The following is a 17,402-nucleotide window of genomic DNA, read 5'->3' on the forward strand; positions in this document are numbered from 1 at the left end:
TTAAGAGGAAGACTTCTAAAGGGGAACCTATCTTGATAGAACATAATTGATAAAGTAATATACATTAATGTAAGCAAAGTTACCTAGTATGAAGGCTATAACTGTCTGAGCCCACACACCTCAATAAAACCATGATACAGATGTAAAATGAACATGGCTTTATTATAGTTACAAGGTGGTATGAACCTATAGTAGAATTATATCGACCCATGCTGCAACTCCCTTATCTCAATATTTTACATCATCCAACAATTTTTTTCACACAGATTCCACAGGTGAAATGCTTCCGAAGTAGAATATAACATCTCACAGAGGATTGATATCGCAGCAAACACAGTGCCTACAGGTTAGGAGTATGGTTCTGTAGGCACACCAAGCACCAAACCTTAGACTTCATGCACATGGTAATGTCCTCAAGATCTTTTAGAAATTATTATCATGTTCTGAAAAGTTATGTAGTAAAGGTAAAGATGTGTTCACAATAATCTTAACTTGAATTTGATTCGGGACTCAAACTTCCCTTGAAATAAATTCAATACAATATTGAGCCAAAATAACCAAACCCTTGACTGGCTCCAATTCACAGTACATCCAGTGGGATGGCCATCAAAATATAGGATAGATGTCTTGTGACAGAAAATCACTAAATACTATCTTAAAAAGCTGAACATCTCATGACAAACATATGTGGACATAAATTCATCCAAAAGGAAAGGTAGTGATAGACACATCTGCAATGCATGCAATGTAAATACAAGTTTTATTGTTTGCTATGAATTTAACTGTGAGGAGTGAGGACATGACATAAAGATACTTACCTTTCACTTGCACAATCCTGAAGATTCTTCATTTGTGAATGGATCTTTTGCACAGGAGCATCGACTTCATCATAACCAAAGGAAGACAAGTTCTTCTCTGAGGTACCTAAATTAGATGCCACATCTTGGTAGAGCTCTATCTCCTGCTGTAAATCCTGGTGATGCAAAATTTTACAAATGCATGAAGGGACAGTACAAAGTCCTTTCTATTGATCTATTTACTCCTTGGCTAGAGACAGTGACAAAGGGACATCCTCTACGTCTGGAGGAATAAACATTTCACCAGCATCATAGACCGTGATACTTTACTGTAAAAACAACAAGCCTATGGAACTCTCTACCACAGAAAGTGGTAATGGTGGATTCATTGTGCAAGTTCAAAAAAGGCCTGGATGACTTTCTTGAATAAATATATTACAGGTTAAGAGTAGAGATGAGCGAACACTAAAATGTTCGAGGTTCGAAATTCGATTCGAACAGCCGCTCACTGTTCGAGTGTTCGAATGGGTTTCGAACCCCATTATAGTCTATGGGGAACATAAACTCGTTAAGGGGGAAACCCAAATTCGTGTCTGGAGGGTCACCAAGTCCACTATGACACCCCAGGAAATGATACCAACACCCTGGAATGACACTGGGACAGCAGGGGAAGCATGTCTGGGGGCATAAAAGTCACTTTATTTCATGGAAATCCCTGTCAGTTTGCGATTTTCGCAAGCTAACTTTTCCCCATAGAAATGCATTGGCCAGTGCTGATTGGCCAGAGTACGGAACTCGACCAATCAGCGCTGGCTCTGCTGGAGGAGGCGGAGTCTAAGATAGCTCCACACCAGTCTCCATTCAGGTCCGACCTTAGACTCCGCCTCCTCCGGCAGAGCCAGCGCTGATTGGCCGAAGGCTGGCCAATGCATTCCTATGCGAATGCAGACTTAGCAGTGCTGAGTCAGTTTTGCTCAACTACACATCTGATGCACACTCGGCACTGCTACATCAGATGTAGCAATCTGATGTAGCAGAGCCGAGGGTGCACTAGAACCCCTGTGCAAACTCAGTTCACGCTAATAGAATGCATTGGCCAGCGCTGATTGGCCAATGCATTCTATTAGCCCGATGAAGTAGAGCTGAATGTGTGTGCTAAGCACACACATTCAGCACTGCTTCATCAAGCCAATACAATGCATTAGCCAGTGCTGATTGGCCAGAGTACGGAATTCGGCCAATCAGCGCTGGCCAATGCATTCTATTAGCCCGATGAAGTAGAGCTGAATGTGTGTGCTAAGCACACACATTCAGCACTGCTTCATCAAGCCAATACAATGCATTAGCCAGTGCTGATTGGCCAGAGTACGGAATTCGGCCAATCAGCGCTGGCTCTGCTGGAGGAGGCGGAGTCTAAGGTCGCTCCACACCAGTCTCCATTCAGGTCCGACCTTAGACTCCGCCTCCTCCGGCAGAGCCAGCGCTGATTGGCCGAAGGCTGGCCAATGCATTCCTATGCGAATGCAGACTTAGCAGTGCTGAGTCAGTTTTGCTCAACTACACATCTGATGCACACTCGGCACTGCTACATCAGATGTAGCAATCTGATGTAGCAGAGCCGAGGGTGCACTAGAACCCCTGTGCAAACTCAGTTCACGCTAATAGAATGCATTGGCCAGCGCTGATTGGCCAATGCATTCTATTAGCCCGATGAAGTAGAGCTGAATGTGTGTGCTAAGCACACACATTCAGCACTGCTTCATCAAGCCAATACAATGCATTAGCCAGTGCTGATTGGCCAGAGTACGGAATTCGGCCAATCAGCGCTGGCTCTGCTGGAGGAGGCGGAGTCTAAGGTCGGACCTGAATGGAGACTGGTGTGGAGCGATCTTAGACTCCGCCTCCTCCAGCAGAGCCAGCGCTGATTGGCCGAATTCCGTACTCTGGCCAATCAGCACTGGCTAATGCATTGTATTGGCGTGATGAAGCAGTGCTGAATGTGTGTGCTTAGCACACACATTCAGCTCTACTTCATCGGGCTAATAGAATGCATTGGCCAGCGCTGATTGGCCGAATTCCGTACTCTGGCCAATCAGTGCTGGCCAATGCATTCTATTAGCTTGATGAAGCAGAGTGTGCACAAGGGTTCAAGCGCACCCTCGGCTCTGATGTAGCAGAGCCGAGGCTGCACAAGGGTTCAAGCGCACCCTCGGCTCTGATGTAGGAGAGCCGAGGGTGCACTTGAACCCTTGTGCAGCCTCGGCTCTGCTACATCAGAGCCGAGGGTGCGCTTGAACCCTTGTGCACACTCTGCTTCATCAAGCTAATAGAATGCATTGGCCAGCGTTGATTGGCCAATGTATTCTATTAGCCTGATGAAGTAGAGCTGAATGTGTGTGCTAAGCACACACATTCAGCTCTACTTCATCGGGCTAATAGAATGCATTGGCCAGCGCTGATTGGCCAGAGTACGGAACTCGACCAATCAGCGCTGGCTCTGCTGGAGGAGGCGGAGTCTAAGATCGCTCCACACCAGTCTCCATTCAGGTCCGACCTTAGACTCCGCCTCCTCCAGCAGAGCCAGCGCTGATTGGCCGAATTCCGTACTCTGGCCAATCAGCACTGGCTAATGCATTGTATTGGCTTGATGAAGCAGTGCTGAATGTGTGTGCTTAGCACACACATTCAGCTCTACTTCATCGGGCTAATAGAATGCATTGGCCAATCAGCGCTGGCCAATGCATTCTATTAGCGTGAACTGAGTTTGCACAGGGGTTCTAGTGCACCCTCGGCTCTGCTACATCAGATTGCTACATCTGATGTAGCAGTGCCGAGTGTGCATCAGATGTGTAGTTGAGCAAAACTGACTCAGCACTGCTAAGTCTCTGCATTCGCATAGGAATGCATTGGCCAGCCTTCGGCCAATCAGCGCTGGCTCTGCCGGAGGAGGCGGAGTCTAAGGTCGGACCTGAATGGAGACTGGTGTGGAGCGATCTTAGACTCCGCCTCCTCCAGCAGAGCCAGCGCTGATTGGTCGAGTTCCGTACTCTGGCCAATCAGCGCTGGCCAATGCATTCTATTAGCCCGATGAAGTAGAGCTGAATGTGTGTGCTTAGCACACACATTCAGCTCTACTTCATCAGGCTAATAGAATACATTGGCCAATCAGCGCTGGCCAATGCATTCTATTAGCTTGATGAAGCAGAGTGTGCACAAGGGTTCAAGCGCACCCTCGGCTCTGATGTAGCAGAGCTGAGGGTGCACAAGGGTTCAAGTGCACCCTCGGCTCTCCTACATCAGAGCCGAGGGTGCGCTTGAACCCTTGTGCAGCCTCGGCTCTGCTACATCAGAGCCGAGGGTGCGCTTGAACCCTTGTGCACACTCTGCTTCATCAAGCTAATAGAATGCATTGGCCAGCACTGATTGGCCAGAGTACGGAATTCGGCCAATCAGCGCTGGCCAATGCATCCCTATGGGAAAAAGTTTATCTCACAAAAATCACAATTACACACCCGATAGAGCCCCAAAAAGTTATTTTTAATAACATTCCCCCCTAAATAAAGGTTATCCCTAGCTATCCCTGCCTGTACAGCTATCCCTGTCTCATAGTCACAAAGTTCACATTCTCATATGACCCGGATTTGAAATCCACTATTCGTCTAAAATGGAGGTCACCTGATTTCGGCAGCCAATGACTTTTTCCAATTTTTTTCAATGCCCCCAGTGTCGTAGTTCCTGTCCCACCTCCCCTGCGCTGTTATTGGTGCAAAAAAGGCGCCAGGGAAGGTGGGAGGGGAATCAAATTTTGGCGCACTTTACCACGTGGTGTTCGATTCGATTCGAACATTGCGAACACCCTGATATCCGATCGAACATGTGTTCGATAGAACACTGTTCGCTCATCTCTAGTTAAGAGTTTTAGAGTTTGGTGAAGACAAGTTGATCCAGGCAATTGGCATCAGCCACATGAGGATTTCTTGCTTTCCTCTGTAACTATACTGTAAAGTTATAGGTTGGTCTTTAATTCTCACAAAAATCTGAACACTATTTATCTCTCAGACATAATAGTAGTTCTGTTATTATAATGTTGTTGTTCCTCTATGTGCTATCCTTAGAAACAGCAATTTATAGCATACCTTGTGTTTCTTCATCATATTTATGGTGGCTGACTCTTCTTTACCATAATCCTTACTGTTAGCCAATGGAATTTTTTCTCCAATCCAGCTCTCCATGTCAGACACATCAAGAAGGAACTTTCAAATTGAAGAGAAAAATAAAATGTATTTAATATTCTGCAATCTGATCACACTTTTTTATTTCAAAATATCAATATATATTACTATGCTATCCATTTGCAGGGCATCTACTGAAGCACACAAACTTTATGAACAATAATATCTTTAAAACCAGCTAGCAAGAAACGTGTTTGTCCCACAAATAGTTATTAATGTATACAGTTTGTGTAATTTAAATAAACTGTCCAATGTTTAGTGTTCAGAAAACATGTTATGGTGGCCCCATTTTCTCTCAGAATACACACCTAATGTGCTCTTTTGGTCATATACATGCTGAGAAGCTAGGTTCCCCTGTCCAGATCCTTTTGTAAAGGAAAGGAGGGTGGAGTGACTATATTAGTCCCATTAGGAGTCCTGCGATTAAGGCTGGCCTTACACGAACGCAAGTTAAATCCGCAAATGGTCCTCAATTGTGGGTTCTCAATTGCGGACCATTTGCGGACACATTGTATTCAGTGTGGCCTCTTACACCACCGGATATTTTATCCGTTGTGTGTTGTGCTGTGACCGGGGTATGCACTGAATACCGCAGGTCCGCAAAGTCATGGACATCATGGTACGGACTGTCCCATAGAACTCTATGGGTGCGTCCTGTGATGCGGATATACACTGAAGATACATCAGTGTATATCCGCAACTGTGGATGTCACCATCGCGATGCTGAAGCCGGAACAATACAACAATAGACTTAAGATGGCGACCATCCAACCATGTGACCTTAACCAGGGGGTTGGGACTATGTAATGACATCAGTTCTTTTTTATTTTTTTGTGGTGTGTGTTTTTTGCGGATCCGCAAAAAACAGACACAAACAGATGCACTTTGTGGATGGGCACTGATGTCTGCGGAATGACTTTTTAGAGTGAAATTAGTGTTGCTGATTAGCAAATTGAGGATCGCAAAAACCACTACTGTCGTGTAAGGCCAGCCTAAAACAAGCATCCAGAGAAACTAACAACAGATAGGCACAGAACAATCTTGAGTAGGCCATAGACTAGACCTTGTTAAAAGAATCATCCTGCTTTGGGACTAAACCCTTCAGGAGACAGAGCAGAGATAGGAACACTATAGTTGGCAGTGCTGAACTTCCTCACATATACTGCAAGATTTTTTTTTTCTTTATTCTGTAACACAGAACAATTTGTACCACCCTTTTTTCTCAAAAAATTTAACAACTGGATTCCAAATAAAGAATGAAGCAGCCATAGTAATATGCTATCTCTCACCTTCTGAAAGCTGACTGAATCCTGCAATCCCTTCATTCTTTTCTCACACGCCTGCTCCAGCTCTGTCCATGCAGTCTGCAGCTTTTGATTTTTGTCAGAGATGTTGTGGGACTCCGGGTGGCCACCTACAATCAACGAATTGCCCATCTCTAGGACTCGACGAAGTTGCTGTTTGTGGGCATTGACTTCAGCTTGTAACTCCTATATAACAAGTGGTCAAATATTTTAGAAGTCATTAATTTGACTAGTTACATCAGATGTTAGCTAAAAATAAATAAATAATGACCCTTATGAGGGAACAATGTGTAAAAAAAATGCATTAATAAATAAATTAAAACCAAAACGAAAAAAAAACAAAAAAAACACTACTATTCTCCCATACCACAGGTTCTAGCCCCACCCCACAAAATAATTGTCACTTGCATAAAAATTACCATAACAGAGCAGGAAAACTATTCAAAAAAGTTTTTAGTACTACTTTGTGCTAATAAAAAAACATGAAAAATGTTTAAAAAAAAAATATTTTGATTTCTCCAACTTTTTTGTTTACATTTATTTGGATATTACAATAAAGAAGAAAATGTTGAAAAATATACCGTAAACAGTATAAAATAAAGCCATAGTTGTCATTGAAAAAAGATGCAAAATTATTTGAATAGTCCAAAGGAATAAAATATTAATATCCCTCCAAACAGCATGCATGAATAAAGTAAAAAATGTGTCCAGCCCTGAACCAGGGTATAATAGCCTGAATCTGAAGTGGTAAAGTGAAATTTTCATCATTAGTATAATGGTCTTACTGGGGTTATTTAACTGAACAGTGACATGACTTATTTCACACTGACTTCAAATGCAAGACCCAGAGATGCCACAGGACTGAGATACTGTGTTACTGGGCAGTAAGGAATTTGTCAAAACTTCTCTGACATTGTTTTGTGCAAACTGGTACATGGGGGGATTGGTTATATGAACTATTCCAGCAACAACAGGAGCGATGACATTGGCCATTCAGCTTGTAATTGGCAAAAGACCTGCCAAATTTGGATGATCATGCCATCTGACCATGGCAGAAATTTTCCAGCCTGCCAATCATATTTTTGGCAGAAAGTAGTCTGCCATTGGTTATGACAAACATTGATGACATAAATTTTTCACAAGATGGTAGCCCATTTCAGCTGACTGATCTAATGTGTATGGGTAACTTTACTGTTCTACAGGTTTTGGCATAGCTGTTTCCTGTAATGTTCATCATACTGGTAAATAAAGATTGTTCTCTTCTTCATTTTAGCTTCTGCCTCCTGTATTTGAGCTAATGATACCCAAAAGTGGAACAAAATGGATTGGGAAATATAAAAGAAAAACTTAATTTTCTTTCTAATTCTCTTTTTTTTTTTTTTTTTTTTTTTTCCTTTCAATTTTTATTATTTACTCCTTTGTTTGGCTCAAAAACTGCATATAGAGATTACAAGTCTAAATGCAGCCTAATGATCTTTCTAATTCTCAACAGAAAAAAACAAGTACACAAACATTTAGTCATATTTTCTTGTTACAGCAACCACCCTGTGAAATGGTCGTGTACAGATAATGTAAATGAAGCAGAACTGGAAAGGTCTACACTAACATGAATATGTCCTTACAAGAACATCTACAGAAATGATGCATTAGGTCATTGGAGTTACACAGACCATAACTGCTATCCTATTGACTTTCATTTAAGAATTTGTGGAAAACGCGCAGTCTCTGCCAAAGCAAATGGTGCAGTTTATAACATGGCTTCACTGGCAACCTGCAATGCCAACACTCTTTCCGCAATATTATGTGAATCTAGTGTGCCTGCTTGTTGTACTGTATAAACTGTATTTTCTGCACATTTTATATAGCTTTTTAAAGGATAAATGCCATACATTTGTGTACACACAGGGAAGGTTTTTCTGGGCAAGGTTTAGAAACTTCTAGTCATGGAAAAAAGAAGCAAGATGTCCTTACCCCAGAGTGCTGTATGTCCAGATCATCTATTCCCCACTTTGCTGATACCAGATATACCTTGAGGCTAAGTTCACACATGGGGCGGTATGGTGCATTTGACTCTCGGGTCAAAACTTGCCTACCACGACTGTCACGGCTTCCAACAGTCGTGGCTTCCCCATCCGGAGCAGGCTCAAATGAAGGGGCCAACTCCAGAAGTTGCTGCCGCCAGGCAGGGCAGCCCGCTTTTCTTTTTCTCATGAGCGGCACAAAAAAAAGTAGCCTGGCGGTCTACATAGACCACCATTGTGAGGGGGCGGATTATGATATTGATTACGTGCCATAATCCGCCCCCTTAGTGCCCGTGTGAATGAGCCCTGATAAAGGCATGTAGCCCAAATGTTGTATTATTTATTCTGGCTTTGGAAAAATATACTTTGATCTTCAGGCTGGATACAGTTGATGTAATAAAAAGCACTTTATCAATCATACTTATTTGGAGTGCCGTGATCTCTGCTTACATGTGTCATGGATTGATGAATCTGCTCATCTGCACCCATATAACATTAGAGGTGTGCAATACCACCAATATTATTTAATAGATTTACTAATAGCAAGGCCTCGTTCACATCAGCGTTTGGCTTCCATCCAGGGCAGTCTGCATGAGGACCCCCCTGAACGGAATGCCAAACGCAATTGCAGGCACTGTGCAGTAACAGCACACAGACCCCATAGACTAGAATGGGGTCCATGTGCTTGCTGCGCGCTGCCCGCATGAAGCATGCGGACAGAAAAGTAGATTGTGAATTACTTTCCTGTCCGCATGATCCCTGCAGAGATCTGGCGGCAAGCGCACGGACCCCATTATAGTCTATGGGGTCCATGTGCTTTCACTGGCACACCGCTTGCAAACGCGTTCGGTATTCCGTTCGGGGGGGTCCTCATGCGGACTGCCCTGGACGGAATCTAAACGCTCATGTAAAGAGGCCTTAGACAGTACAAACACTACAATTGCACTGTCAAATTTGCCAAATCTATAACAGTGACTTATGTTGGATGATAAATATGGTGCAATCTAGTATTAATGTTATCGACTCTTAGTTGGCTAACTTTGCGACATGATGTATTAGACACAATTTTATTGTGGCCTTTTTAAGCCTTTTTTCAGCCACATCAAAACATTTTAGACAAACTAGATGCGCCAAGATGTGCCAAAGATGCATCATGTTTATGCCAGTGTGTCTAGTCGTAACCACAATTGTAAATCCAGGCCTTTGTGTCCTGTCTTCCATTGTTATACAAAAGAGCAGCAGCACCTGACTAATAAATAATACATTGTATTGGCCAGAAAAAAGGCCCTGCATGCAGTAGATGTGAACACCGCCTAAGAAAATATAATTTTTCATTTTCAAAGAACAACTCACCTTTCTTTGGAATTTTTGACACTTATTAGAATTTAAATAATGTAGTCATTAAATATTAATATACCTATATCATAAATTACCACCACCTGTGGAATGATTTATATTTCACTGAAGCTAAACTCTTCATCTATTCAACCATTCATTGGGATAATATGAAATAAAAATTAAAGTGTGCAAATAAGATTCATGATACAAACCCAACATCGCAAGAGATTATACCTTATGTTTCTGAAGCAAGCTCTGTGCTGCATCCAGTGATTTGCCAAAATTAGTAGAGCTGGCAATAGGCATCTTTTCAGTGATCCATGTCATCTCAAGGTCACAGTAGTGATAAAACTCATACTGATTCACTTTGGCTTGTAGAAATTCTCCTCTTTTGGTCAAAGGTTTTTGTAGTGATTCAAACCTGCAAAGAGCACAAGAACTGAAGGTTATAGTAGTCTGCATATACATCAAGTAGATCATATATAATATATAGAGATGAGCGAACACTAAAATGTTCGAGGTTCGAAATTCGATTCGAACAGCCGCTCACTGTTCGAGTGTTCGAATGGGTTTCGAACCCCATTATAGTCTATGGGGAACATAAACTCGTTAAGGGGGAAACCCAAATTCGTGTCTGGAGGGTCACCAAGTCCACTATGACACCCCAGGAAATGATACCAACACCCTGGAATGACACTGGGACAGCAGGGGAAGCATGTCTGGGGGCATAAAAGTCACTTTATTTCATGGAAATCCCTGTCAGTTTGCGATTTTCGCAAGCTAACTTTTCCCCATAGAAATGCATTGGCCAGTGCTGATTGGCCAGAGTACGGAACTCGACCAATCAGCGCTGGCTCTGCTGGAGGAGGCGGAGTCTAAGATAGCTCCACACCAGTCTCCATTCAGGTCCGACCTTAGACTCCGCCTCCTCCGGCAGAGCCAGCGCTGATTGGCCGAAGGCTGGCCAATGTATTCCTATGCGAATGCAGACTTAGCAGTGCTGAGTCAGTTTTGCTCAACTACACATCTGATGCACACTCGGCACTGCTACATCAGATGTAGCAATCTGATGTAGCAGAGCCGAGGGTGCACTAGAACCCCTGTGCAAACTCAGTTCACGCTAATAGAATGCATTGGCCAGCGCTGATTGGCCAATGCATTCTATTAGCCCGATGAAGTAGAGCTGAATGTGTGTGCTAAGCACACACATTCAGCACTGCTTCATCAAGCCAATACAATGCATTAGCCAGTGCTGATTGGCCAGAGTACGGAATTCGGCCAATCAGCGCTGGCCAATGCATTCTATTAGCCCGATGAAGTAGAGCTGAATGTGTGTGCTAAGCACACACATTCAGCACTGCTTCATCAAGCCAATACAATGCATTAGCCAGTGCTGATTGGCCAGAGTACGGAATTCGGCCAATCAGCGCTGGCTCTGCTGGAGGAGGCGGAGTCTAAGATCGCTCCACACCAGTCTCCATTCAGGTCCGACCTTAGACTCCGCCTCCTCCGGCAGAGCCAGCGCTGATTGGCCGAAGGCTGGCCAATGCATTCCTATGCGAATGCAGACTTAGCAGTGCTGAGTCAGTTTTGCTCAACTACACATCTGATGCACACTCGGCACTGCTACATCAGATGTAGCAATCTGATGTAGCAGAGCCGAGGGTGCACTAGAACCCCTGTGCAAACTCAGTTCACGCTAATAGAATGCATTGGCCAGCGCTGATTGGCCAATGCATTCTATTAGCCCGATGAAGTAGAGCTGAATGTGTGTGCTAAGCACACACATTCAGCACTGCTTCATCAAGCCAATACAATGCATTAGCCAGTGCTGATTGGCCAGAGTACGGAATTCGGCCAATCAGCGCTGGCCAATGCATTCTATTAGCCCGATGAAGTAGAGCTGAATGTGTGTGCTAAGCACACACATTCAGCACTGCTTCATCAAGCCAATACAATGCATTAGCCAGTGCTGATTGGCCAGAGTACGGAATTCGGCCAATCAGCGCTGGCTCTGCTGGAGGAGGCGGAGTCTAAGGTCGGACCTGAATGGAGACTGGTGTGGAGCGATCTTAGACTCCGCCTCCTCCAGCAGAGCCAGCGCTGATTGGCCGAATTCCGTACTCTGGCCAATCAGCACTGGCTAATGCATTGTATTGGCGTGATGAAGCAGTGCTGAATGTGTGTGCTTAGCACACACATTCAGCTCTACTTCATCGGGCTAATAGAATGCATTGGCCAGCGCTGATTGGCCGAATTCCGTACTCTGGCCAATCAGTGCTGGCCAATGCATTCTATTAGCTTGATGAAGCAGAGTGTGCACAAGGGTTCAAGCGCACCCTCGGCTCTGATGTAGCAGAGCCGAGGCTGCACAAGGGTTCAAGCGCACCCTCGGCTCTGATGTAGGAGAGCCGAGGGTGCACTTGAACCCTTGTGCAGCCTCGGCTCTGCTACATCAGAGCCGAGGGTGCGCTTGAACCCTTGTGCACACTCTGCTTCATCAAGCTAATAGAATGCATTGGCCAGCGCTGATTGGCCAATGTATTCTATTAGCCTGATGAAGTAGAGCTGAATGTGTGTGCTAAGCACACACATTCAGCTCTACTTCATCGGGCTAATAGAATGCATTGGCCAGCGCTGATTGGCCAGAGTACGGAACTCGACCAATCAGCGCTGGCTCTGCTGGAGGAGGCGGAGTCTAAGATCGCTCCACACCAGTCTCCATTCAGGTCCGACCTTAGACTCCGCCTCCTCCAGCAGAGCCAGCGCTGATTGGCCGAATTCCGTACTCTGGCCAATCAGCACTGGCTAATGCATTGTATTGGCGTGATGAAGCAGTGCTGAATGTGTGTGCTTAGCACACACATTCAGCTCTACTTCATCGGGCTAATAGAATGCATTGGCCAATCAGCGCTGGCCAATGCATTCTATTAGCGTGAACTGAGTTTGCACAGGGGTTCTAGTGCACCCTCGGCTCTGCTACATCAGATTGCTACATCTGATGTAGCAGTGCCGAGTGTGCATCAGATGTGTAGTTGAGCAAAACTGACTCAGCACTGCTAAGTCTCTGCATTCGCATAGGAATGCATTGGCCAGCCTTCGGCCAATCAGCGCTGGCTCTGCCGGAGGAGGCGGAGTCTAAGGTCGGACCTGAATGGAGACTGGTGTGGAGCGATCTTAGACTCCGCCTCCTCCAGCAGAGCCAGCGCTGATTGGTCGAGTTCCGTACTCTGGCCAATCAGCGCTGGCCAATGCATTCTATTAGCCCGATGAAGTAGAGCTGAATGTGTGTGCTTAGCACACACATTCAGCTCTACTTCATCAGGCTAATAGAATACATTGGCCAATCAGCGCTGGCCAATGCATTCTATTAGCTTGATGAAGCAGAGTGTGCACAAGGGTTCAAGCGCACCCTCGGCTCTGATGTAGCAGAGCTGAGGGTGCACAAGGGTTCAAGTGCACCCTCGGCTCTCCTACATCAGAGCCGAGGGTGCGCTTGAACCCTTGTGCAGCCTCGGCTCTGCTACATCAGAGCCGAGGGTGCGCTTGAACCCTTGTGCACACTCTGCTTCATCAAGCTAATAGAATGCATTGGCCAGCACTGATTGGCCAGAGTACGGAATTCGGCCAATCAGCGCTGGCCAATGCATCCCTATGGGAAAAAGTTTATCTCACAAAAATCACAATTACACACCCGATAGAGCCCCAAAAAGTTATTTTTAATAACATTCCCCCCTAAATAAAGGTTATCCCTAGCTATCCCTGCCTGTACAGCTATCCCTGTCTCATAGTCACAAAGTTCACATTCTCATATGACCCGGATTTGAAATCCACTATTCGTCTAAAATGGAGGTCACCTGATTTCGGCAGCCAATGACTTTTTCCAATTTTTTTCAATGCCCCCAGTGTCGTAGTTCCTGTCCCACCTCCCCTGCGCTGTTATTGGTGCAAAAAAGGCGCCAGGGAAGGTGGGAGGGGAATCGAATTTTGGCGCACTTTACCACGTGGTGTTCGATTCGATTCGAACATGGCGAACACCCTGATATCCGATCGAACATGTGTTCGATAGAACACTGTTCGCTCATCTCTAATAATATAATGTATTATGCTGCTCAGTGTTACAGAGAAATTGTTTGGTTGCTGTTGACCAAGTACAATGGTGGAAGTCAAACAAGTGATAGGCTGGATTCACACTAGCTATCCATTTTAGAAATGGTTAGAAAGAAAAAAACGTTGTACAGTACATCCTAGTGTATTTCCATATGCCAACCATGTTTGATCTGTGTTCGACATGTTTTGTGACATACCGATTTTATATAAAAATGCACCATGTGAACACAGCGTTACAGCATGAGAGCCCTTTCACAATAACTACTTTTCTGTCCATGTGCAATAATGCACCTTGTAAATTCAGCCTAATGTGGTGTATAAACAGTTAATCAATAACATAGTACCTGAAGCCAGCCTATTGATCAGCTGGTTGCTAGTTATGGTTCTAGTATATGGGATTGATCACTAGGCAAAACAACCACTGCTGTGAAAATGTATGATAATGGACATATAAGGTAATGGACATATAGAGTTGTGTGAAAAAAACAGGCCAATTTGCGGGTAAAACAACTTTGTCTTCTAAAATCAGTATTTCCATGAACATATTCAGCTAGATATTTGTAGAAAATTAAAAGTTAAACATTTTTACAAATATTAGTTGTTAAAAATTCTGCAGAGTTTTAAATATTTTCTCTAATCATCTTAGGGCTCGTTCACATCTGCGCCCGGTCTCCGTACTTGAGGTTTCCGTTTCCTGCCTAAAACAGAGGCAGGAGACTGAAACCTGCAAGAGACTTTCTCACCCATTCATTTGAATGGGTGAGAAAGCTGTCCAGCCGTGTGCGGCAGTGAGCGTTTTGCGCTCTCCGCCATGAAACCGGGTTTTATAATCCGGACACAGAGTCGGACATGCACTACTCTGTGTCCGGATAAAAAAATCCGGTTTTGCGGCGGAGAGCCTAAAACGCTCACCGCCGCGCACGGCCGGACCCGGTCTATGGTTTCCGTCTTCTGGCATGCAGAAGACGGAAACCATAGAACGGAGACCAGAACGCAGGTGTGAACCTAGCGTTAATGGTAACATGTTGTCTCAATTGGTTGCCAATGGATACGACCACCAAGACAGAACCTTTCTATGGTCTGGGACATGTCAGGAACCCAGCCATGGTTTTCTTATTGTAGCTGAGTTATCAGACATGGACACTACATGTATCAGAAGATATCCCAGCCACAATAAGGAAATCATAGCTGATTGGACCGTAGAAAGTTCCTGCATTCATGGTTGTATCCACTAGCAAACGATCAAGACAACAAAACTGTGACCACAAGATAGAGAAAATCTTTAAAACTGGATAAAATGCTTAATTACTTGTATTTGTAAAAACGTTTAACTTTTCATTCTCTACAAATTTAAAAATGGGTATGTTTGCAGGAATACCCCTTTAATATCAATTTAAATCTGTAGCAGCAGCCATGGATTCCTGATGCATAGTGGCCATGCCAGTGCCACCCCATGTGGCCCTGCCTCTAGTGTTACATGGCCATCATTAATGAAAAAGTAATACACGGATAGGCCAAGGCCACCAGGCCAAGAATGGCTTCTTGTCAGCATCTTTCTCTGCTCTTGCTTAGAGAGGGAGATCCCGTCATCCCTTTCTAACATATAGAAAGTCATTTGTGAAGACCTTTATTTACAATAAACTGTATTACCTCCTCAGATACTTCATAGTTTCATCCATGATTCCTTGTGAATTGAAATGATTGGTGGCCATCTTCTGAGCCCGGGATACGATTGAGTTCATTTTATCAGCCAACTCTCTGCTCTCATTTTCCAGCTGACGATGTTCTTTGAGCAGGTCGCGACTAGTTCTCAGGTCATGTCCAGACTCTGGAGACTGCAGAACCTTCTCTATCTTCTCAATCTTAACTTTGGCATCCTGGATTAGAGACATTAATAGGTGTTGCACACTTTATTATTATTATTCTACTTTAAATTCTCCTTACGCACAAAAGATCATTAATATAATAAAAAAATGTACAGATTGCATTATATGCATTCACAGCTGATCAGTAGCAGAAATAAACGCATTATTTTATAGAGTAGATCACTAATAAATAAGATTGACCTAATGCTGACTGCCAAGATCAGGGTACGAAAGCTCTGGTGTCAAGTAAAGTTCAGCACCTATAAACATCAAGCCGCTAAACTGGATAGCACTTGGAAATATATCTGTGAGCTCCTTGATTTCAGGTTTGAAAAAGATTACTAGGGAATAAAATAAGGTTGTCTATTACTGTGGTTATAGTTAGAGATGAGCGAACAGTGTTCTATCGAACTCATGTTCGATCGGATATTAGGCTGTTCGGCATGTTCGAATCGAATCGAACACCGCGTGGTAAAGTGCGCCATTACTCGATTCCCCTCCCACCTACCCTGGCGCCTTTTTTGCTCCAATAACAGCGCAGGGTAGGTGGGACAGGAACTACGACACCGGTGACGTTGAAAAAAGTAGGCAAAACCCATTGGCTGCCGAAAACATGTGACCTCTAATTTAAAAGAACAGCGACGCCCAGCTTCGCGTCATTCTGAGCTTGCAATTCACCGGGGACGGAGGTTTCCGTCTAGTTAGCTAGGGGTTAGATTCTGGGTAGGCAGGGACAGGCTAGGATAGGAAGGAGAAGACAACCAACAGCTCTTGTAAGAGCTAAATTCCAGGGAGAAGCTTGTCAGTGTAACGTGGCACTGACGGGCTCAATCGCCGCAACCCAGCTTTCCCAGGATCCTGAATGGAATACACTGTCAGTGTATTCCCGTATACCCGATATATACCCCCGATACCCGTTCCAACGGTGTGCCCCCCCACCTTCACCCCAGAAATACCCTGCAAGTCCCCTAGCAATAGAATTGGGGCTATATACACCCACTATTTTTGCTACTGCCATATAGTGCCATTGTCTGACTGGGAATTCAAAGAATATATTGGGGTTACGTGCACCCACAATTTTTGCTACTGGTATATAGTGCCATTGTCTGACTGGGAATTCAAAGAATATATTGGGGTTACAAATACCCTCATTTCTTGCTACTGCCATATAGTGCCAGTTTCTGACTGGTAATTCAAAGAATATATTGGGGTTATAAATACCCTCATTTCTTGCTACTGGTATATAGTGCCATTGTCTGACTGGGAATTCAAAGAATATATTGGGGTTACAAATACCCTCATTTCTTGCTACTGCCATATAGTGCCAGTTTCTGACTGGTAATTCAAAGAATATATTGGGGTTATAAATACCCTCATTTCTTGCTACTGGTATATAGTGCCATTGTCTGACTGGGAATTCAAAGAATATATTGGGGTTACGTGCACCCACAATTTTTACTACTGGTATACAGTGCCATTGTCTGACTGGGAATTCAAAGAATATATTGGGGTTATAAATACCCTCATTTCTTGCTACTGCCATATAGTGCCAGTTTCTGACTGGTAATTCAAAGAATATATTGGGGTTATAAATACCCTCATTTCTTGCTACTGGTATATAGTGCCATTGTCTGACTGGGAATTCAAAGAATATATTGGGGTTATAAATACCCTCATTTCTTGCTACTGGTATATAGTGCCATTGTCTGACTGGGAATTCAAAGAATATATTGGG

General features: G+C 44.1%; 1 protein-coding gene across 1 annotated transcript in view; it reads right to left on the reverse strand.

The window, feature by feature from the left end:
* SPTBN5 (spectrin beta, non-erythrocytic 5) overlaps window positions 1-17,402 on the reverse strand; it is a 201,019-nt gene that overhangs the window by 124,564 nt on the left and 59,053 nt on the right. Inside the window, exons 18-22 of the mRNA XM_075282805.1 lie at window positions 15,453-15,679; window positions 9,927-10,113; window positions 6,319-6,519; window positions 4,934-5,050; window positions 819-973 (exon numbers count right to left, since the gene is read on the reverse strand). Of these exons, the coding sequence (XP_075138906.1) occupies window positions 819-973; window positions 4,934-5,050; window positions 6,319-6,519; window positions 9,927-10,113; window positions 15,453-15,679 (887 nt within the window). The remainder of the gene's footprint in view (window positions 1-818; window positions 974-4,933; window positions 5,051-6,318; window positions 6,520-9,926; window positions 10,114-15,452; window positions 15,680-17,402) is intronic.

The sequence above is a fragment of the Leptodactylus fuscus genome, chromosome 7 (assembly GCF_031893055.1).
Source record: "Leptodactylus fuscus isolate aLepFus1 chromosome 7, aLepFus1.hap2, whole genome shotgun sequence".
NCBI classification, from domain to species: Eukaryota; Metazoa; Chordata; class Amphibia; order Anura; family Leptodactylidae; genus Leptodactylus; species Leptodactylus fuscus.